At 35.2% G+C, this 23,559-nt stretch overlaps 1 protein-coding gene across 1 annotated transcript in view; it reads left to right on the top strand.

The window, feature by feature from the left end:
* Positions 1 to 22,692, top strand: part of NUDCD1 (NudC domain containing 1) — a 75,625-nt gene extending 52,933 nt beyond the window's left edge. The window contains exons 9-10 of the mRNA XM_040494872.1: positions 19,371 to 19,530; positions 21,432 to 22,692. Of these exons, the coding sequence (XP_040350806.1) occupies positions 19,371 to 19,530; positions 21,432 to 21,724 (453 nt within the window). The 3' untranslated portion in view covers positions 21,725 to 22,692. The remainder of the gene's footprint in view (positions 1 to 19,370; positions 19,531 to 21,431) is intronic.
* Positions 22,693 to 23,559: the final 867 nt, after the last annotated feature.

Genomic DNA, 23,559 nt, shown 5'->3' with positions numbered 1-23,559 from the left:
TTCTATATAATGTCACATCATCTGCAAATAGTGATAGTTTTACTTCTTCCTTTCTGATTTGGATGCCTTTTTATTTCTTTTTCCTACCTAATTGCCCTGCTTAGGACTTCCAATACTATGTTGAATAAAAGTGGTAAGAGTGGGCATCCTTTTCTTGTTGATGATCTTAGAGGAAAAGCTTTTAGCTTTTCACTGTTGAGTTTGATATTAGCTGTGGGCTTGTCATATATGGCATTTATTATGTTATATTCCCTTTGTACCCACTTTTTGAGAGTTTTTGTAAATGTTGAATTTTGTCAAATGCTTTTTTCTGCATGTATTGACATGATCATACAATTTTTATTCTTAATTTTGTTAATGTGGAATATCTCATTAATTTTCAGATATTAAACCCTCCTTGCATCCCTGCAGTAAACCTCATCCCTGCAGTTTACTTGCAGTAAAGCAAATTTATATATTTAGGTGCTCCTGTGTTGGTGTCGTAAATATTTACAAATGTTATATTCTCTTGTTAGAGTGACCTTTTTATCATTATTTAATGATTTGCCTCTTATTACATTCTTTGCCTTCAAGTCTGTTGTCTGATGTAAGTATACCTTACCCCAGCTTTCTTTTGGTTTCCACTGAATGGAATATCTTTTGCGGTCTCTTCACTTTCAACTTTGTGTGTCTTTACTTCTGAAGGGAGTCTCTTCTAGGCAGCATATAGATGGGTCTTATTTTTTTTCTTTCAGTCACTCTATGTATTGAGAATTTAATCTATTTACATTCAGATTAATTATTGATAGGTGTGTACTTATTGCCATTTTGCTACTTAATTTTCTGGCTGTTTTGTAGTTTTTCTATTCCTTCTCTGTCTTCCTTTGTGATTTGATGATTTTCTATAGTGGTATGCTTAAACTCCTTTATCTTTTATGTATCTACTGTAGGTTTTTGCTTAATGGTTATCATGAGGTTTACATTTATTTTTTTTTTCAGTTTATTTATTTATTTTGAGAGGGAGAGAGCATGTGCATGAGCAGGGGAGGGGCAGAGAGAGAATCCCAAGGAGAGGCTGTGTGCTGAGATCATGACCTGAGCCAAAATCAAGAGTCAGACACCTAACCAACTGAGCCACCCAGGTGCCCCAATGAGGTTTATATTTAAAAGCTTAGATTTATAACCATTTGTTTTATGTTGATAACAGCTTAAGTCTGAATGCATTTTAAAGCTATACATTTTTACTCCCTGAAACATTTTATGTTTTTGATGTCACAATTTATATTTTTTTATCTTGTGTATCCCATAATAAATTACTGTAGTTGCGTTTTTGCAATGTTTGTCATTTAACTTTTATGCTACCTTTCTAGGTGATTAACTTGCTATCTTCACATTAGATTTTGAAAGTTATTGTGCATTTACCTTTACCAGTGAGGTTTATATTTCCATATGGTTTTCTGTTACTATTTGGCATTCTTTTTGTTCAGCTTAAAGAAGTCCCTTGACATTTCTTATAGGGCCAGTCTAGGACTGATGAATTCCTTCACCTTTTGCTTCTCTGGAAAACTGTTTCTCCTGCCATTCTGAATGGTATCTTTGCCAGGTAGAGTATTCTTGGTTGGAGGTGTTTTTTCCTTCAGCACTTTGAGTGTATCATGCTACAGCTTTCTGGCCTGCAAAGTTTCTGCTGAAAAAAACTGCTGATAGTTGTGGTGGGGTGGTGGCGGTCCCTTATACATAACAAGTTGTTTTTCTTTTCCTGCTTTCAAGATTCTATCCTTGTCTTTAACTTTTGACATTTTAAACATGACATGTCTTGGTGTAAGTCTTTTTGAGCTGATATTACTTCAAACTTTCTGGAGCCCAACCTTCTGGGCTTCCTGAACCTTCCCTTCCTTCCCCAGGTTTTCCCTTTGTTTATCCATACTTCTGTGCTTAGTGAATATCTTTATGACTGCTGTTTTGATCTCTTCATTGGGTAAACAAACCACTTACCTCCATTTCATTAAGATCTCTTTCTGAGGTCTTATCTTGTTCTTTCCTCTTTGCAACATATTCCTGTTTCTTCATTTTCCTCACTCTGTATTGGTTTCTCTGCCTTAGGTAAAACAGCCAACTTTCCAGGTCTTGAAGGAATGGTCTCTTGTACGAAGTGAACCTTATTGTTCAGCTCTTCCCTACCTCTTGGTTTTCTCTCAAACTTTTTTGGTATTCCAAGCAGCCTATCTTACTTTTAGTGGCTCCTAGCATTTAGGGGTGTACCAAGAACTGTCAGTGTCCCTAAGGGGAGGATCTCAGTCAGCACCTACATTCAGACTGATTGGAAGCCTCAGGCAACAGCTTTTAAGGTATGCAGAATATATAGTCATAACCAGAAGTCCCACTGTCTGCCAGAACCAGGTAAACTAGAGGTGTCCCCTGGGTGGCAGCCATGAAAATCAGGGTGCCAAGAAAATGTCCAAGTATCTTTCCGGGGGATCCTGGCACTCTGGAAGAATGCAGAGGGATAGTGCAATAATGCCCGCTGGTCTCCGTCTCCAAGAGTATCTCAGTAAGCCCCTGTATATTAAATTAAAAGTCTGGGGCTGAGGTTCCAGGCCAAGCAAATAAGCCTTTTTCACAGAAAGACTTGGGTTAGGTTTCATTCTGTTAGTGCAATGCCCTTATGGTGGTAGCTGGTCAAATGTGTAGTTTCTTGGTGTACCCAGGGGGGTACCAGTTGGCTTGTCATTGGAAGAAGGAAACAAAGGAGGCTATAATATTTCAGATGTTCACTGCTACATCCATTCTAGGAATCAAATAGTACTTTATCAACAATTTGTACTTCTTTCTGCAGTGTTTACTCCAAGTTCTCTCTTGATTTCATTTTTCATGACTTTGGCTGTACACGGAAAGGTCAGTATATGTCCTTATAGTTTTAGGAAACAATACTGTAAGAAAAAGGTCAGAACTCTATATTGTAAATGACCGATTTTTCAAAATAGAAGTTCCCTGAAAGAAATGGGAATCAGGGTTAGAATTTAGCATTTTGAAAATAAAATAGTGAATGAATATATGCAGCAGCACAATAAAAGAGAAATACTAAATTTTAAATTTGAGAAAGGAAAGTAATAAGATGTGGCCACTTGAGTAAAACTCAAGTCAGAATTCAAATACAGTTGATGAGTTATTTTTGCTTCTCTCTAGATCTGTACTATACAAAATATTAGCCCCTGGCCACCTAGTAGTTATTGAGCATTTGAAATTGTAGCTTGTCTGAATTGAGATGTACTATGAGTGTGAAATACACAACCAGATTTTGCAGTCTTAGAATAAAAAATATAAAATACATTAACACTTTTAAATGAATTTTTATGAGATAATAGTTTTTATATGTTTGGTTAAATAAATATATTACTAAGACTCCTTTTTCCTGTTTTTATTTTTAATGTGACTACTAGAAAATTGAAAATTACATATGTGGTTTGTAGTAATCTGTAGTGATCAAATTAAACAGGCTTGAGCAATCAAAAGGTGATAGGATATTTTTAAAAATTAAATTACAGTGAGTTTCTAAGATCAGTTGAGATGGTATTCATCATATACTGCTTAAAACAGAAAATTAAAATAGCTGAAAAAAGTATTTGCAACTTATAGATAAATAAAGCCATCAAGACTGGAAGCAGAGGAGTTGCAAAGAGGAAATAATTCTTTTAAGTTAATGTCATTATGAAAGCTAGTACAAAAGGCATGTATCTGATACACTAATTCTTTCCAAAAGATATTAAGGATGAGACCAGAAGTTCAGAGGAAGGAAATACATTTAGAAAGAATGTATTTAGAAATACATTTAGAAAGGAAATACTATTTAGATTAAAAAGTATCTAAGCCTATGGTTCTCAAGCTTTTTGGTCTCAGGATCCCTTTATGTTCTTACATTCCCTGGGGTATCAATTTCTAATACTTGGTCAAATTTGATATAGTGCAAAAAAATTTAAGCTATACAATTTTGCTACTATGGCCGCCATAACAAAGTACCACAGACTGGGTGACTTAAACAATGGAAATTTATAGTCTCAATTCTGGAGGCTAGAAGTCAGAGATCTTGGTGTTAGCGTATTTAGATTGTTCTGAAGCCTCTCTCCTTGGCTTGTAGATAGCTGTCTTCCTTAGTCTTCACATGGTCCTCCCCCTGCATGTGTTTGTTTCCTAATGTCTTATAACACCAGTCATATTGGATTAAGACGCACCCTAATGACTCAGTTTAACTACCCTTTTAAAGGTTCTGTCTCCAAATACATCACATTCTGAGGTACTGTGGGGTTAGGACTTAAACATATGACTTTGGGAGGGATACAGCTTAGCCCATAAAAATATCCTTCACTTAGATTTTAGCACTTATTAACATTTTGTCACATTTATTTTTTCTTTGTTTTTCTACCTCCGTTTTGCTAAAATATTTAGGAACAGTTGCACATGCCATGTCCCTTCATCCCTAATGTCTCACATGTGCATTAAAGATGAAGGCATTTTCTTATATAAGCACAATACAAGTCAGGAAATTTAACTTTGATATAATACTTTTATCTAACATAGTTCATAGCAATTTTTTTTTCCCTGATTTGGAAACCTATTGCACTTAGTTGTGATGTCTCTTTAGTTTCCTTTAATTTGGAACATCCAGTTACCCAGTCTTTATGTTGTTGACTTTATTTTGTACCTTTTATGGACTGTCTCCAATATTTCCTCAAGATCAGATTCACTGGCTACATTTTTGCCAGGAATACCACATAAATGACATTTCCTTTTTAGTGTCTAACATGAAGGAGAACTTCATGGCAATTTTCCGTACTATTATGGCATGAAATTTAATTGGGGTGGTATTCACCTGGTTTCCCTGCTCCCAAGTTATCATCTTCCCCTTTGAATTAATAAGTACTTTGTGTGAAATGAAAATAGAAACACAATGGTTCAAAATCTTTGGGATGCAGGAAAAGCCTTTCTAAGGGAGATGTTTATAGTGATACAGGCCTATCTCAAGAAACAAGAAAAATATCAAACAATCTCACCTTACAACTAAAAGAACAAGAAAAAGAAAAAGCCCAAAGTTACTAGAAGGAAAGTAATAAAGAATAGAGCAGAAACAAGTAAAATAGAGAATAAAAAAAAGACCAATGAAAGAAAAAGCTCGTTCTTTGAAAAGATAAAATTGATAAACCTTTAGCCAAAATCATCAAGAAAAAAAAGAGGACTCAAATAAATAATCTGAAATTTAAGAGAAGTTAAAACTGACACCACAGAGATAGAAAGGACTGAGACGATGGCAAAAAATTATTTGCCAACAAATTGAATAACCTAGCAAATGGGTAAATTCTTAGAAATATACAATCTTCCAAGATTGAATCAGAAAGAAAAAAATCTGAACAGACTAATAACTAGTAGTGAAATTGAATCAGTAACCAAAAAACTCCCAAAAAAACCAAAGTCCAGGAATGGATGGCTTCAAAAGGTAAAATCTACCAAAAATTTAAAGAAAAAGTAATACCTACTCTTCGCAGACTTCCAAATTATAGAAGAGGAAGGAATGTTTACAAATTTCATTCCATAAGGCTAACATTACCCTGATACCAAAACCAGGCAACGACACTTAAAGAAAATTAGACCAATATCTCTGATGAATATAGATGCAAAAATCCTCAACAAAATATTAGCAAATCAAATTGAACAATACCTTAAAAGGATCATTCACCATGATCAAGTGGGATTTATTCCAGAAATGCAAGAATGGCTTATTATCTACAAATCTGTCAACATGAGATAAACCATATCAACAAAATGAAGAATAAGAATGCTAAGATCATCTTAATAGATGCAGAAAAAGCTGTTGACAAAATTTAGCATCCATTCATGATAAAAAATTTCAATGAAGTTAGGTATAGAGGAAACATAACAGAGTAAATGTCATATATGACAGGGCCACAGCTAACATACTCAAACTGAAAATTTTCCTTTAAGATCAGGAATAAGACAAGGATGCCCACTCTTGCCACTTTTATTCAGCATAGTACTGAGAATTCTAGCTGCAGCAGTCAGACAAGAAAAAGAAAGAAAAAAGTCATCCAAATTGATAAGGAAGAAGTAAAAGTTAGTAATTCCACTACTGATATTTACCCAGAGAAAGCAAAAACACTAATTCAAAAAGATAAATGCACCGCTATGTTCATTGCATTATTTTTTACAATAGCCAAGATACGAAAGCAACCCAAGTGTCCATCGATAGAAGAATGGACAAAGAAGATGTGGTATGTGAATACACACACACACACACACACACACACACACTGGAATATTTCTCAGCTATAAAAAAGGGTGAAATCTTGAAATCTTGGGGGTACCTGAGTGGCTCAGTTGGTTGAGCGTCCACCTCTTGATTTCGGCTCAGATCATGATTCCAAGATTGTGAAATTGAACTTCGTGCTGAACATGTAGTCTGCTTAAGATTCTCTTCCTCTCCCTTTTCCCCTCTTTCCCCACTTGTGGTCTCTCTCTAAAATAAAAAAAAAAAATTTTAAAAAGGTGCCTAGGTGGCTCAGTTGAGCATCCAACCTTGTCTCAGGTCATGATTTCATGGTTCGTGAATTCAAGTCCTGCATCAGGCTCTGCACTGACAGTGTCGAGCCTGCTTGGGATTCTCACTCTCCCCTTCTCTCTGCCACCACTCCCTTGCTTGCTCTTTCACTAAATAAACTTAAAAAAATCTTAGAAAAAGGATGAAATTTTGCCATTTTTTGACAATGTGGCTGGACATTGGTAGAGGGTATGTGAAGTAAGACAGAGAAAAACAAATACCATACGATTTTGTTTATATGTAGAATATATAATATATAATAAGTAAAAAGCAAAACAAGATCTGTAAATACAGAGAACAAACTGGTGAAAAGGGGAGGGGTGGCCAAAATAGGTGAAAGGGAGTGGAAGAAACAGGTCTAGTTATGAAAAGAATAAATCATGGGGATGGAAGGTACAGGTATAAGGAATATAGTCCATGCTATTGTAATAACACTGTATGGTGACAGATGGTAGCCACACTTGTGGTAGACATAGCATAACATAAAGACTTGTTAAGTCACTATGTTGTTCACCTCAAGCTAATAGAACATTAGATGTTAAACTGTACTTCAATTAAAAAAAAAAGGTAAAACTGTCACCAAAATAATAAAATACCTAGGAATAAATGTAACTAAAGAGGTGAAAGACCTGTACTCTAAAAACTATAGAACACTGATGAAAGAAATTGAAGAAAACACAAAGAAATGGAAATATACACCATGCTTATAGATTGGAAGAATTTAGATTGTTAAAATGTCCATAATACTCAAAGTAATCTAGATATTCAGTGAAATGCCTATCAAAGTACCAATAGCATTTTTCTTACAGAACTAGAACAAAAAAATCCTGAGGTTTGTATGATTCACAAACTACTACTAATAGCCCAGGTATTCTTGAGAAAGAACAAAGCTAGAGGTGTCACAATCCCAGATTTCAAACTACACTACACAAAGCCATAGTAATCAAAACAGTATGGTACTGGCACAAAAATAGATACATAAATTAGTAGAACAGAATAGAGAGTCCAGAAATAAACCCAAGCTGATCTTGTCAATTAATACATGACAAATTATATGACAAATAGGGAATATGTATATTCTCTATACAATGGGGAAAATTAATAAATGGTGCTGGAAAAACTACATTGTAAAAGAATGAAACTAGACCATTTTTTTTACACCATACATAAAAAACTCAAAATGAATTAAACATGTAAATATAAGATCTGAAGCCATTTAACTCCCAAAAGAAAACATAGGCAGTAAAGACTTATGTATCAGCCTTAGCAATATTTTTCTCAATCTGTCTCCTCAGGCAAGAGAAACAATAGCAAAAGTAAACAATTGGGAGTACATCAAACTAAAAATCTTTTGCATGGCAAAGGAAATCATCAGCGAAATGAAAGGTCACTTACTGAGTTGGAGAAGATATTTGTAAATGATATATCCAATAAGGGATTGATATCCAAAATATATAAAGAGCTCCTAGAACCCAACACCAAAAAACTAATGTTTTAAAAACTGGGCAGAGGACCTGAACAGACATTTTTCTAAAGAAAACACACAGATGACTAAGGTACCTATGAAACAACCTCATGAACCAAGCTCTGCTACCTTCAGACTTTTCTTCTACAGCTTCTTTACCTCTCTCAGCCTTCAAAGAATTGCAGAGAGTTAAGAGTCTCCCTAGGCTTTGGCTTCAGGGAATGCTGAGGCCGGTTTCATCTTCTATCCATACCACTAAAACTTTCTATCAGTTAAGGTTGCTTTGCTTTCTTATCACTGGTATGTTCACTTGAGTACCACTTTTAATTTCCTTCAAGAACTTTTCCTTTGCATTCACAACTTGGCTAACCATTTGGGGCAAGAGGCTTAGCTTTTGGCCTTTCTCAGCCTTTAAGATGCCTTCCTATTAATTAAGTTCATCTTGTATGGGTGGGGTTTGTGGCACCCCAGAACAATTACAATAGTTAACATCAAAGATCACCAATCACAGATGATGATAACAAATACAGTAATAATAAAAAAGTTTGACATATTGTTAAGAATTACCAAAATGTGACTAAGAGACACTGAGCAAATGCTGTTGGAAAAATGGTGCCAGTAGACTTGCTCAGCACAGGGTTGCCACAAACTTTGCGTTGTAAAAACAAAAAAAGCTGCATCTGTGAAGCACAAAACGACCTATGCTGTACTGTATGCCATATTCAAAGAGAACTTTCTCCAGTGTTAATAAAAAGAAATGATGCATCAATAATTTATACCTTTCCTGTAGAACTTACCTCATTTCCTTTTATGTTCTTTGAGATGACTCTGGGTAAGATACTTAGCCCCTATCTTATTCTATAAATATGATGATAATAATAGTACTTATTTCACAATTATTATAATGAGTAAAATGTATTTCAAGCCACCTACACAGGGGTTGGCACTTAGAAAGACCTTAGTAAATGCAAATATCCTTTATTACCATTCTAGGCATCTTCTATACATTCTGCCTTAAATATTATAGTCATCCCAAATTAAACAAATGAAATGAGCAACATTAATGGGGAAAACACGGCAACTTTAGAGTGATCTTTATGGAGATCATAAAGCCTTTAAACAATTTTATGCCTGAGAAATTTGTGAATAGCTATTAAAAAAAACCTGACTCTGTGTTAATCTAGCATATTTAATTTAGAGACAAATTTCTAAAATCTTGCACCATTTCAAAAATAAGAAATGCAAAATTCATTATTCAGTTTGTCATTGTATTGTCAAATAAATTCTATTTTATCTATAATTCTAACTGTAGGCCCATCACTTTCAATTTTATACTTTCCTATAATGCACATATTTCAGTAGTTTGTAGATCTGCCCATAAAAAGTGAACAAGTTATTCTTGAAATAAGCTTTGGATGCTTTAAATATACTCAAAACCAAGTTTCTGGAAGTTTTAAAATCAAGATTAACTAGTCTGATGATACTAACTGCAAATAATAGTATACTATAAGACAAAACATACCCTTTAGATGAAGTAAATAATTTAGAATTCTTCTCTGTGTAGTAAGAGATTGTATAATACTCATTTTACTTAATAAATTCCAGCCTCGGGGCGCCTGGGTGGCGCAGTCGGTTAAGCGTCCGACTTCAGCCAGGTCACGATCTCACGGTCCGTGAGTTCGAGCCCCGCGTCAGGCTCTGGGCTGATGGCTCGGAGCCTGGAGCCTGTTTCCGATTCTGTGTCTCCCTCTCTCTCTGCCCCTCCCCCGTTCACGCTCTGTCTCTCTCTGTCCCAAAAATAAATAAACGTTGAAAAAAAAAATAAAAAAAAATAAATTCCAGCCTGCCTAGTATTCCCCAAGGTAAGTAGATCATGCCACTAAAAAAAAAAAAAAAAAAAAAATGCCACTAAAAGATGTTTGATCCCTCCTCAGTTGGTCAGTGGCCATGATAGGAAAATAGGCTTATAATTCTATTCAAAGGTTGCAAACTAAGAGTAGCTAAAGGAATTGTGTATAAACAGTGATTTAGGATAACACCTAAAAATGTCTGGTTTCACTTTCTCATGATTATATTAGAATCTCTTGATAATTATTTATGCTTTTCAATATTTTATTTAAATCTAATTTAGTTAACATATAGTGTAATAATTGTATCAGGAGAAAAATTTAGTGATTCATCACTTACATACAACACCCAGTGCTCATCCCAAGTGCCTTCCCTAATGCCCATCACCCATTTAGCCCATCCTCCCTACTCAGTATTCCTCTAGCAACCTCAGTTTGTTTTCTGTATTTAGGAGTCTCTTATGGTTTGCCTTCCTCTCTTTTATTTTTTCTTCCCTTCCCCTGTGTTCATTTGTTTTGTTTCTTAAATTCCACATATGAGTGAAATCATATATTTGTCTTTCTCTGATTGACTTATTTCACTTAGCATAATATACTCAGTTCCATCCACATTGTTGCAGATGGCAAGATTTCAATTCTTTTTGATCGCTGAGTAATATTCCACTGTATGCTTTTTCCTACTTTTTCTTGCCTTACTTCAATAGCTTGGATTTCCAGCATGGTACTGACTAGGAGTAATGAGGGCAAATACCCTTTCCTGTTAGCAGTCTTAGTGGAGAGGAGCATTTGGTCTTTTACCATAAAGTACAGTGTTAATTCTAGGTTCCTCAGGGAGGCAGTTGCCTTTAATTTCTAGTTTGCCAAGCATTTTTATCATAAATGGAGGCTAAAATATTTTTCTTCGGTCTGTTGGTAATGCTGAATTTCACTGATTGCTAATTTGAATGCTGAATCAGCCCTGAATTCCCAAGATACACTATATTTGGTCATGATGTATTATCCTTTTTACTTATTACTGGATTTGATTTACTAATATTTTACTGACATTTTTTGCATTACATTCATCAGGAATAATAGTTTCTCTTTTCTTGTCATATCTTTGGCTCTCAGAGTAATGCTGGCCTCATAAAATAAGTTGAGAGTTGTTCCTTTCTTTTGTTTCCTGGAACAGTTTGATATTGTTTCTTTGGTAAAACACACCAGTGAAGCATTCTAGGTCTGGAGATTTCTTTGTTGGAAGGTTTTTAACAATAAATTGAATCCTGTTAACAGATACAGGACTACTGAGGTTATCTATTTCTCCTTGAGTGAAATGTAATGCTTGTCTTTCAAGGAATTTAACTTAAATTATCAAATATATGAAAGAGTTGCTCATACTACTTCATTATTACAACTTAGTGTCTTAGACCTTTATATACATTTTTATTCCTGATATTGGTAATTTCTGTCTTCTTTTTCCTTGGGTTATTCTGGCAAGAGACTTACCTTGATCTTCTCAAAGGACCAGCTTTTGGTTTCATTGCTTTTCTTAATTATTTTCAGTTTCACTGATTTCTGCTCTTAACCTTTATAAATTTTGTACTGCCTATCTCCTTTAGATTTTGTTTGCTCTTCTTTTCCTAGTTTAAGGTGGAACCTAAACTATTGAGACATTTTTTCTTTTCTAATATAACCTGTAATGCTATAAAATTCCCTCTAAACATTGTTTTAGTTGCATCTCACATGCACTATGCTTCATTTTCATTCAGTACAAAATTTCCTAATCTCCTTTGTGAGGTCCACTATGACTCATGGGTTATTCAGAAACATGTCGTTTAATTTCCAGATTATTTGTGGATTTTCCAAATTTTTCTTTTTTACTAATATCTAATTTTTTTAAATGTTTATTTATTTTGAGAGAGCATGTGTGAGTGGGGAAGGGCTGAGAGAGAAGGAAAGAGAATCTCAAGCATGCCCTGCACTGTCAGTACAGAGTCTGATGTGGGGCTTGAACTCATGAACTGAGAGATTGTGACCTGAGTGAAAATCAAGAGTCAGATGCTTAAGCAACTGAGCCACCCAAGTGCCCCTACTAATATCTAATTTAATTCTGTTATGCTCAGAGAACATTGTGTTTATGATTCTTATTTTTTAAATGCGTTGGTTATAGGACAGAATATGGTCTATTTTGGTGAATGTTCCATATCTCTTCTAGGATTCCAATCAGATGTGTGTTAGACTGTTTAATATTGCCTGACAGCATTTAGATGCTCAGTTTTTTGTTTTTAATCCCTGCCCCATCCCCCACTTTGGTTTAGGTTCTACTAATTTTTAATAACCTATTTTCAAGGTCACTAATTCTTTTTCCATAGAGTATACTGATGAGTTTGTTGAAGCCTTTTTCTCTTGCTGTGTTTTTTTCCCCTAGGATTTTTTTTTTCACCCTTTGCAGTTTCTCTCTGCTCTAATTCTGCATTTATTTATGTACATAACCCATCTCTTCCATTAAACTCTTTAAAATCCCATAGTTATTTTAAGTTCCTTGTCTTGTAGTTCCAAAATATAGATCATCTGAATCTGGTTACCTGGTCTGCTTTGTTTCTTGACAGTGGGATGTTTTTACTTTCTTCATTTTTTTGTGCCTTACAATTTTTGATTGAATACTGGATGTGAGAGCAGTAGAGACTGAGCTAAATAGTATTTATGCCTGGGAGTGGACATACTTCTGCTGGGTCATTAGTGTGGGTGGTTATGACAGGAGGGTTGTAAAAAGGCTGATCTAACCTTGAGTTTTGCTGTTATGGTTACCCTCAGTGCATTCCTCGCTTCAAATTCCCCTAGTGTTAAGTTACACTCTGGTGGAGGCTGAGTTGATGGAAGATTTTCCCCAACTCTGCTAATTTGCCCTAAGCTTTGGGCTTTCACTGTACATCTGCCTCTCAGAGAGAATCTCTCTATGCTCTTACTCCTTCTCTAGTGGTAGACTGCTGTTGTCACTTACTTGGTGCTTCCCAGCCTGATTGGGGGGTGGGGCGTGTTGCACGGATGAGGGGTTCAGACTCTTGGCTCAGCCTCAGTCCTGGGCCATGTGTTCTTGGGTTTCAGGGTTTGGGACTTTTTAGTGATACTGCCCTTCCTCTAGAAAATTTGTAATAGTCTAGGCCCAGGATGATTTAATTTCTCCTCCAGGCACAGAGATGGTGTTTTTAAAATTTTTAATTTTTTTTCGCCTCATCTGCAACAGGTCGTCTTCTGAGCTGTTGGGATGCTAAGATTTAATGCTCTCTCCCAACGGTTTAAGACTTTTGACACTTACAGAAAAAAATCCAAGAAGGACATTCTGATTTTTCCACAGAGGAAGACACTTCCTTCCTAAAACTCGGTACCATCAGAGCAGCTCCCTTTCTCCTGGTCTTTTTTGCTAGGAACTGGTCGAGGATCATAAGAAAATGTGTAAATCCAAAGAATTCTATACTTGCTGTCCCACACTAGGCTTTTGGCAATTTGTTAGTTGAATTCTCAATTATGCAGTTCTTTCTTCTTTCTATGCTCAGATGGAACAGTTCTCCTAGCCCATCTCCTTGGTGACACCTGGTTTTCCTCAGATTTCAAGCTAGTTGGTTTCCTTGTAACCTCAGCTCTCTGATGAATTTTTTAAAAGTAATGATTCTACAAATTACCCAGCCTTTTCTTGTTACATTTGGAGTGACATTATTTCCAGCTTTCTTCATCCTAGGCAGAATCTGGAATTCCTTTGCTTACTATCAATAAACATGCCTAAAAAGCCTAGAACTTCAACTTATAATCAGTAAATTAGTGATGGTTCAGTATTCACAAGAGGTTCCATATACACAAGTAGGCAAATTGTGTACTGTAAAACTCCATTCCTCTGACCTATGCTAAAAAAAAAAATCAAGGGTGGGCATCTCAGAGGCAACCATCTTTTATCCAAGATTAAAGTGTTTTTTTGAACAGGTGCTTCCCATACTGGATACTGGCTGGCTGAAACAATAAAATAATCTTGTTTGGGAAGTCTAAATGCCAAAATGAACAATAAACACAATTATTCAGCCAACAGAAGGGCAAAAGACATACCCAGAGAGAATAAAGTAAGTAGAAACCATGGTAGGAGGTAGAAAGTGACTGAGGTGGATACAGGTATGAGTAGCAGAAGGAAAGAAGATGGTGATATGATCACAATGACACCACAGTGAAGTACAGAACAAGGGACATTTGGTTCTCAAGAGATAAGTAGATTACATGTTCATCAAAACTAGGTACTATTTTCTAAACAACATTCCACTTCTCCTTAAGACCTGACTTGCCAGTGCATTTGTTTGTAGAATGACCCAGTTCTTCATGAGATCTGATTGTTTCCACTGTTCCCTATGATCTTCACATATGTTCACGTTAAACATCCACCTCAAGATAATTCCAGAGGTTTTCTGTTTCCTGCAAACTCTAAAAATCCACACTACATAATTTTACCCAAAAGCAAAACAAATCAGTATTAAGATTACAAACTAAAGTAACTAGCTTTGCTAAGTGAATTAAGTAAATGAAATGAAGTGTGATAACTAAAAAAGTACACTTAAAATCAAGTGCACTTTTGTATGATCCTATAGAAAAAAAAAGCATCAACATAAGAAAATGCAGAAAAACAAAAATATCTGAAGCAGACAAAACGGGAAAGTGAAACATTATCCATTTACCTGGCATGGGCAAATAACCTGTAAGAGTCAAGAGTAAGATGCTCTAAGTTTCCCTGGATAGTCAGGAACAGGTACCACAAAGCCAAAGGTCACAATTTGGTATCCAAGAGCAAAATGGGATAGCAAATAAGAAAGAAGGAAAGGATGGCTACTTTGGGCAAATGCTGACAAAAGAAGTAGCCCCCAATAGCTTATTAGCAGTGGAAGGAAGGAACAAAAACAAACCACGCATAACCAGAAAATACGTTTTTAAAATGGAGAAGGCTGAGGTTACTTAGTGTAGTGTTAAAGAGCTCTACTCATTTCAGATGTCTCTAAGGGTATTATCATAGACATATACATTCATGTTTACCCTGATGACATTCAACCATCAATAAAATGTTACTTTCTCTTCAGAATGTTCTATATAAGATGTGCAAATAATAAATTTTAGCAAGATTTTAAAAAGGCTTGAAACATAGTCTTAGCACTTAAATGAGAAGAACTCATTTACACTAGACAATTTACTAATTTGGAAAACTCATTCTTTGCTAATGCCAAATTTATTGCCTTAAAAAAAAAATCCTAAACCCATAAACTGGCCAATAAAATACAATTCCACATTCCTTCTATTTTCATGTTTATTAAAGAAAAGATTGTGTTTATCTTTAAAGTACTAGTGAAAACTACAATTAGAGTAAAATATTCTCTAGAGAAAATTTTGAAATGCATTTCAAGTAGTCAATTGATACTTTTTTTTCTTTGTAGAACACTTAGCAATTAAAGACTTTTGAAGATTAAATGTCAAAGTAAAGACATTTAAAGAACCTCTAATAACTGCTATTACCAAATTAAATTAAAAATGAGTATCAAGAAAAAGATTCTGTCTGTTCAGAAACAGAGTATTTTTATGAGGCCAGACTGAAAAGTTAATGACCTGAAACTTTAATTCCAAAGCCTATTATTGAATTCAAAATTCAAGCATTCTGTACATAGAATAAATTGCTAAAATTTACACTGTTCTTACTATGCATTAAGTATTGGGTTGATATGCATCTACAACTGTATAAAGAAAAACAATTCCCTGGGTTTCTCCTTTACTCTCACAATGCTACCACACAGAACATTACTGATACCAGATGTGTGGGTTTTCCACACATCAAGTAGTTTTCTGAGACTAGTAGGATATCCTACACAATCTACTTGCAGGTAGTGTCACATCCCACAGGCTAAGGCCTCACTCCCGCAAGACTCTCCCAAACTCCCACTTCAGCTGCCAGTCACAAATCCCAGGTTCATCTATACCTGTGACTGGCCATACATCAGGGTTTCAGCAACCCTCTCCTTGGGTTCTATAGTTTGCCAAGACAGTTAACAAAATGCACATTGACCAGTTTATTATAAAAAATACAATAAAGGATAATAATGAACATCCAGGTGAAAGAGATGCATAATGCAAACTATAGAGGAAGGTCACAAAACCTCCATTCCCTCACCAGACATGCCATTTTCCTAGTACTTCCATGTGTTCAGCAACTCAGAAGCTCTATGAAGCCTGTACTTTTGGGACTTTTGTGAAGGTTTCATCACACAGGCATGATCAGTCACGATCCTATCCTAAAGGTTAGGAGGTGAAGCTGAAAGTTCCAAGCTCCTAATCATGGTGTGGTCTTTCTGGCAAACACCCCCTATCCTGAAGCCATCCAGGAGCCCACCAAGAGTCATCTCGTTAGAACAAAAGACACTCCTATAACTTAGAGTCAAATACCAAGGGGTTAGGAGCTATGTGTCAGGAACCTGGATCAAAGATCAAATATTACAACAAAAGATGTTCCTAGTGTTCTTATCACTTAGGAAATTATAAGAGTTTCAGGAACTGTGTGCCAGGACCCAGAGGCAGAACACAATATATACATATTTTCTATTATTTTACCAACTACCTTATTTAATCTTCACTACTTAAGAATTAGGAATATGATCCCATTTTATAGAAGAGGAAGCTCAAACTTAAGAGGTGAAGAGATTTAAGTTAGGAAGCTAGTAAATGGCAACTGGGATTTCAGTTCAGATGTGCTTCCAAACCCATGTTCTTAATCACCACCACAGCATGTTCTCCCAAAGCCCATTTTATTTTATTTTTTAAGTGTATTGATTTATTTTGAGATACAGCATAAGTGGGGGAGGGACAGAGAGAGGAGGAGAGAACCCCAAGCAGGCTCTGTGTGCCAGCGCCGAGCCCTGTGCAAATCAAAACCACAGGGAATCATCACCTCACACCAGTGAGAATGGCCAGTATGAAAAAGAAGAAGTGTTGGTGAGGATGTGGAGAAAAGGGAACGATTGTGCACTCCTTGTTGGAATGTACATTGGTGAAACCATTATGCAAAATACAAGAATGGAGGTTCCTCAAAAAATTAGAAATAGAAATAACTACATAATCCAGTTATTCCACTTCTGGGTATTTATTCAAAGGAAGTAAAAACACAAAATCAAAACAAGTACTAACCCCCATGCTTATGGTAGCATTATTTATGATAGTCAAGAGCCAACATAGGAGAACAATATGTGTACATTGATGGATCAATGGATTTTAAAAATATGTATATACATACAATGGGATACTTTTTATCCATGAAAAAGAAGGAAATCTTGCCATTTGTGACAACATAGATGCATTTTGATGGCATTATGCTAAGTGAAATAAGTCAAATATATGATCTCACTTATATATGGAATCTCTAAAAACAAAACAAATGAACAAACAACAATAGATTCCTAAATACAGAGAACTGATGATTGACAGAGGGAATGGGGGTTAGAAGATAGACAAAATAGGTGAAGGGGATTAAGAAGTACACACAGCGATCAAAAGTACAGCATAGGGAATAATATAGTCAATCAAATTATAACAACTTTGGTGACTTTTGTAACTAATCATGGTGAGCATTTTGTAATGTATATGATTGTAGGGTCACTATGTCATATACCTAAAATTAATATTGTATTATATGTCAACTATGCTTCAATTAAAAATAAATAATAATAATTACTATAAAGTGGGCTTTTGCAGGGGTGGGGGTGCCTAGCTGGCTCAGTTGGTTAAGCATCTGATTCTTGATTGGTTTCGCCTCAGGTCATGATCTCATGGTTCATGGGTCCAAGCCCCATGTTGGGCTTCATGCTCACAGTGTTGAGCCTTCTTGGGGTTCTCTCGCTCTCTCCTCCCACCAACCCTCACCCCTCTCCCCCATACACTCACTCTCAAAATAAACAAAAGAAAAATATTTTAATGGGATTTGGAGATGCCTGGGTGGCTCCTTTGGTTGAGGGTCCAGCTCTTGATTGCAGCTCAGGTCACAATCTCATAGTTTGGTGGGTTCAAGCCCCACATCAGACTCTGCACTGACAGTGCAGAGCCTGCTCGGGATTCTGTCTCCCTCTCTCTCTGCCCCTCCCTCCCACTCATGCTTACTCTTTCTCTCAATGACTCTAATGGAGATATGTATAAAGTAAGTGAGAGTGGAAGAGAAGAAATATTTAAGTCAGAATAAGGGGCCCATTTTTTTTTTCCTAAGAAAAATGTACCAGTTTTAAGTGTTTCAATGTTATATAAACAAAGCTGCAGTAAACATCGTTGTAGGTGTATTTACATAAAAAACATGTATAGTCTGTGAACACTGTCTGCCATCCTCTTCCCCTTCCGAGGAAGACAAAAGTTCTATCCCCAGGCACTGCTGGGGCAACAGAAATTGGGTTGCTCTGTCACAGAATTCTCCTGTGACCAGGAACCAATGCCTGCTCAGCTGTACCAATAAATCCTCTTCCTGGAGAGCCACTTCACAGTTTTCCCTACTGAATACAGGTCAGGTCTCTCTCATTGGAACCCAACATTTTATTCTCCAGTCTTCCCTGAAACTCATGAAAGCAATTCAATATTTATCAAGTACTATGCATGTTTTCTACATTTGATGTGATTTTGTTGGTGTGGTATTTAGGCATTTTTAACTGATGATAACATTTCTAGACAGAATATCATTTCAACCTATTTTCATTAAAAGAAGTATTCCTATAGGTAGAATTCAAATATGAATCTCAGTCCAATGGTTTTGTATTAAAAATGAATTCCTTTAGTCATGAGTATTGCAATAAAAATTATTAGCATAATAAACATTCTTGACATTGATACTGAAACAGTACATCAACTTAAATAATTTGTAAACAGATTTGAGTTTGAATCTCAGCTTTGTGGTTTTTCTTTGTATCCTAGAACAAGTTCTCAAACTCTCCCATGTTCTTTTATCTCTTAAGTGCAGATAATAACAAGCGTGTTGATTGTTGAAATTAATATTTATAACATGCCTTGTATATATAGCACATGCTCATAAATCTTAGCTATCATTGTACTTAGTAATTGTTACAAGTTCCCATTTGTAAACTTCATATTTGTAATTCTGTGGTTTAAAAAGTATTCTGCCTATAAACGAGTGTTTTATATTGTGTTTTAAACTAGGATACTAAGAGTTAAGAGGCAGTATAGTGTAGTGGTTAGGAACATAGATGCTGGGTTCAGTCTCAGCTCCACAACTTATTACCAGGCTGACCTTGGGCAAGTGACTTTGCTGAACTTTAAAATGGATATAACAGTAGCACATTTCTCCCAGGGGCATTTCTGAAGAGGTAACCAAACTGCCTGTATAAACAGTTTAGAAAACTTGCTGACCTATAGAGCTGTGTGTCAGTTATTGGCATCATCATTATCATTATTAATTTGTTGAGTAAATTATTCTTTGTCACTATTTTAGGTGAATCTTGGAAGCAACCAGTACCTTTTCTCTGTCATAGTGGATCCTAAAGAAATGCCCTGCTTCTGTTTACGCCATGATGTTGATGCCCTCCTCTGGCAACCACACTCCAGCAAACAAGATGATATGTGGGAGCACATTGCAACTTTCAATGCTTTAGGTATAAAGCAAGCTCTTTGACAGCATTTTCCATTATGTCAGAAAATAGGATCATTTTTTTTTTAAGTTCATTTCTTTTTTCTTTTTCTTTTTTCTTTTTTTTTTTTTAATTTGATCTGTCTTAATTACCTTTGGATTGATTTGTGCTATATTTGGTTGCTTTTACTATAGTTGATGAATGTTAGTACTTTTGGAACAGAACCAATCTATTTTTATGCTTGTACAGAAGATCAGCACAGAATAGAAATCAAAGTGGTTATCTCACCACTTGATTCTTCTAATCAGTCATTTGTTTATTCCAAATAAGCTATGCGGTATTAGAATATGAACAGTGGGTTTGACAATACCCTACATGGAACTTGTATTCATGTTTCTTCAGAGTAATCATCAAAAACATCATAGAACTGCTCTAAGGAAATGCATTTTAAAACTAGGGCTTGAAAAATGTTAAGATACATAATTGTAGACTTATGCAATAATTGATTTTATGTCAAACTATATTAGTATTGTATGGGAGAAGTTTTTTTATATAAATTAGGCACAGTTACTGCTTTATTGAGTGATTATTTTAAACTGGGAACAGGAAGTAAAATTATATATTCTGAATACAACCTTAATTATAGAGGAGATTGGTCAATTATCCCTTATAGTTAATAATGTAGGCTGCTAAGCTGGTTAATTCAGACTCCAAATGGATTTTTATGACCTGAAATAAAGAGTTTTATTGAAAAATTTGAATATAAAATTTCTGGCCTCTATATAATTCCTCTTTTTTAATTCTGAATCTTCTTTTTTCAGTAAGGAAATCTGTCACATAATTTTTATATGCTTAGATTCTCCATTTGTATCCCTAAGTCTGTTTAGAATTCTGCTTAAGTTAAATCAACATTACATTTGATTTGTAGTCTCAAGACATTATATACATTGTTAATTTTCTCAAGGTTAGCCCAGAGAGCTAATTCTAAAATACTCAGATATCTACATCCTCTTCACTGTTTCCTCTTCAAACCCTGTTTAATTATAAAACCAATATTGATCTTCCTGTGCTCTACCTAGAGTTCCTTTGCTCGTTATTTGAGGAGATCACTTTACGTTAGTATTCTGTTTTTATCCCACATGTTATAACATTCAGTAACCATGTCCCAGTCTGAAAATCCTAATTTATACTTCAGAACATAAATACCCTTTTAACCTGTAAAGATAATTTTTTAAAAGACAAGAATAAGATTTTACAGAGTTTAATTAGTTTTCAAGGGATGTTCTAATTAAGTTTTTAAAATTAGATGCTTAAATTTTCATTCCAACTTGTAGTTATCTCAAGGTTCTACTTCTGGGAGCTGAAGTACAACAAAATCCTGTTACACTGTGGGCACTGGTGTATAAAAATACCACTAACATAATAGAAATAATAAGAGAATGCATTGTCACATTAGCATTTTTAGGCTTGGGGGCTATATTATGAACACACTCCTGAAATAACTTTATAGTGGTATCCTATAAATATTTTCCCATTTATTTGATAAAAAAGATTCTGTAATGCCACATCTGTGATTGATGAGCTTAATTATTTGGCATTTAAAGATAGTTTGACATGTTTTTAGTCCTTTTGATTTTTAGATTTTTAGTGTCCTAATTATTCACGGAAATAAGGAACTATATTGTGTTTTTCTTAAAGAGATAAAACCCTACCTACTTTCTTCCTTAAGAATTAAAGCTCTATTTTGGCACCAATTGGGAGAAATTTTAAGTAGTCATTAATGGTTCAGAATTCAAACACTGTTGAATATTTATGGTGTATATTTTATCGAGGCATTTTAATTTATAATAAAAACTGGGAAATACTAAATGTGTAATCAATTTTCCTTCTTTTTAATATATGGGTTTTTATTTGTTTCATAACAGGCTACGTCCAAGCATCAAAGAGAGACAAAAAATTTTTTGCTTGTGCTCCAAACTACTCGTATGCAGCCCTGTGTGAGTGCCTTCGTCGAGTGTTCATCTACCGCCAGCCCACTCCCATGTCCACTGTACTTTACAACAGAAAGGAAGGTCGGCAAGTAGGGCAGGTTGCTAAGCAGCAAGTAGCAAGCCTAGAAACCAATGATCCTATTTTAGGCTTTCAAGCAACAAATGAGAGATTATTTGTTCTCACTACCAAAAACCTGTTTTTAATAAAAGTAAATACAGAGAATTGATCACCCCAACATGTTGGCTTTTCTGTACTGAGAAAAGTATTCAGTGGTAGCCAGAAAGCTTAGTAGTTATACTATAACCTGTTAAGTTTTACTATGTTAAATTATCTTATAAGAATTTTTTATTTTTTAAAGGAAATTGGAAGTATATTCAAGAGATTATGATTCTATAAAAGCTATGGAATGAAGCTGCAAATTTAGAGAAAATTTACTTCTGTAAAAAATGTAAAGTATTAGAATGATTTTTTTAAAAACAGTCTGGAATTTCATCTTTTATATGAAAGATGTACAATTCAGTGTTTAAAAATAAAAATATTTATCACATACTCTTTGTTCATTGATAGTTTCTTCTGTACCTATAGAACTTTTGGATTACAGTTAAACTGTTGGTTCTTGTAAATACTCATTTAAGTGGACTGAATAGCTGAAGTAGAGGGGAGGAAATAGAAGTACAGCAGGTCCAGTATTGTTAAAGTTTGCTGAAATACTAAGATTTGGGTTTTTTTTCCAAAAAATTTTTTCCATTTAATTTTTATTCATTTGCTCTTCCAACAGGCATAGACAAAGAGAGATGATAAAGTTCCATAAAGTGTAGCTCTTATCCATTGTTATACAACAAACCACTTCAAAACTCATTAAAACAAGACTATTTGAAAATCTATGGTTCACTGATGTGGCTGTCTCTGTTTTGCATGGCTCCAGTAGGCTAGACTTGTCTTATTCCTGTGATAGAGCAGACATTGCAAGAGGGCAAGACTGATACACAAGAGCTTATCAAGCCTGTGTTTCCATCACATTTGCTCTTCTTCCATTGAACAAAGCAAGTCACATGGTCAAGTCTAGAGTCAGTGTGAGAGGGACTGCACAGGAACACAGCAGGAGGTATATAATTCATTGGCACCATTAATGTGACAGGCTGTCACACAAATTATGATTTATCCTGGTAGTTTTCCTTAAACTTCTACAGTTAAAAAAAATAACCCTGGGGCACCCGGATGGCTCAGTCAAGTGTCCGACTTGAGCTCAGGTCATGATCTCACAGTTCTTGAGTCAAGTCCCACGTCGGGCTCTGTGCTGACAGCTTGAAACCTGGAGTCTGCGTCAGATTCTGTGTCTCCCTCTCTCTCTGCCTCTCCCCTGCATGCTCTCTCTCTCTCAAAATAAACATTAAAAAAAATAACCCTGTTTATACATTAAATATATTGTGTCATGAATTGTAGTTTTTCATTTCCTTGGATTTTTGGGAGTTTGCATTTACCTGGAAAATTGTTTACTTTGGAGGAAAAAGATGGATGCTACATAAAAAATTGGGGAAGTCCAGAGAACTGGTAATGAAAGCCAGAGTCCTAATAGTGCTCTGAGTATATAGGAATGAGGTGGACTGGGTTTCAAGCATCATAAGGTCAGAACACAGAAAAACAAGACACAAAACTGTATTTCCAGAACTTTTCTGTGCTGTAAAACTTAATGACACAAAAGAGTATTGAGACAGTGAATTATTAAAAACTTTATTATGTGACAGGAGATTTAAATCTTTAAAATTTTCCCCGAGGATCATAAGTACCCTCTTAGGAAATATAAGAAAAATGCAGATTAATGTGCTCCTTAGTTAACCATATGGCTATGTGTTTATGTATGCATATACACACAACGTTCCAGGTAGTAATAAATTTTCTTTTCTTCCTGTGATTTTTAACATGTTGAATTGGAAACTATCAGGATTAGTAGTCCTGATTTTTGCATCTTGACCTATCTTAAGACAGTAATACATCCAGAGCAGTGATTCTAAGCTCTGATTTCTCAAAATGTTTTAAGAATCCCATAAGCCTATAAATCAA

The sequence above is a fragment of the Herpailurus yagouaroundi genome, unplaced genomic scaffold, assembly GCF_014898765.1.
Source record: "Herpailurus yagouaroundi ecotype Mexico unplaced genomic scaffold, PumYag 186, whole genome shotgun sequence".
NCBI lineage: Eukaryota > Metazoa > Chordata > Mammalia > Carnivora > Felidae > Herpailurus > Herpailurus yagouaroundi.
Note: the sequence above shows the minus strand (reverse complement) of the source record. Positions and strands in the feature narration are given on the sequence as shown.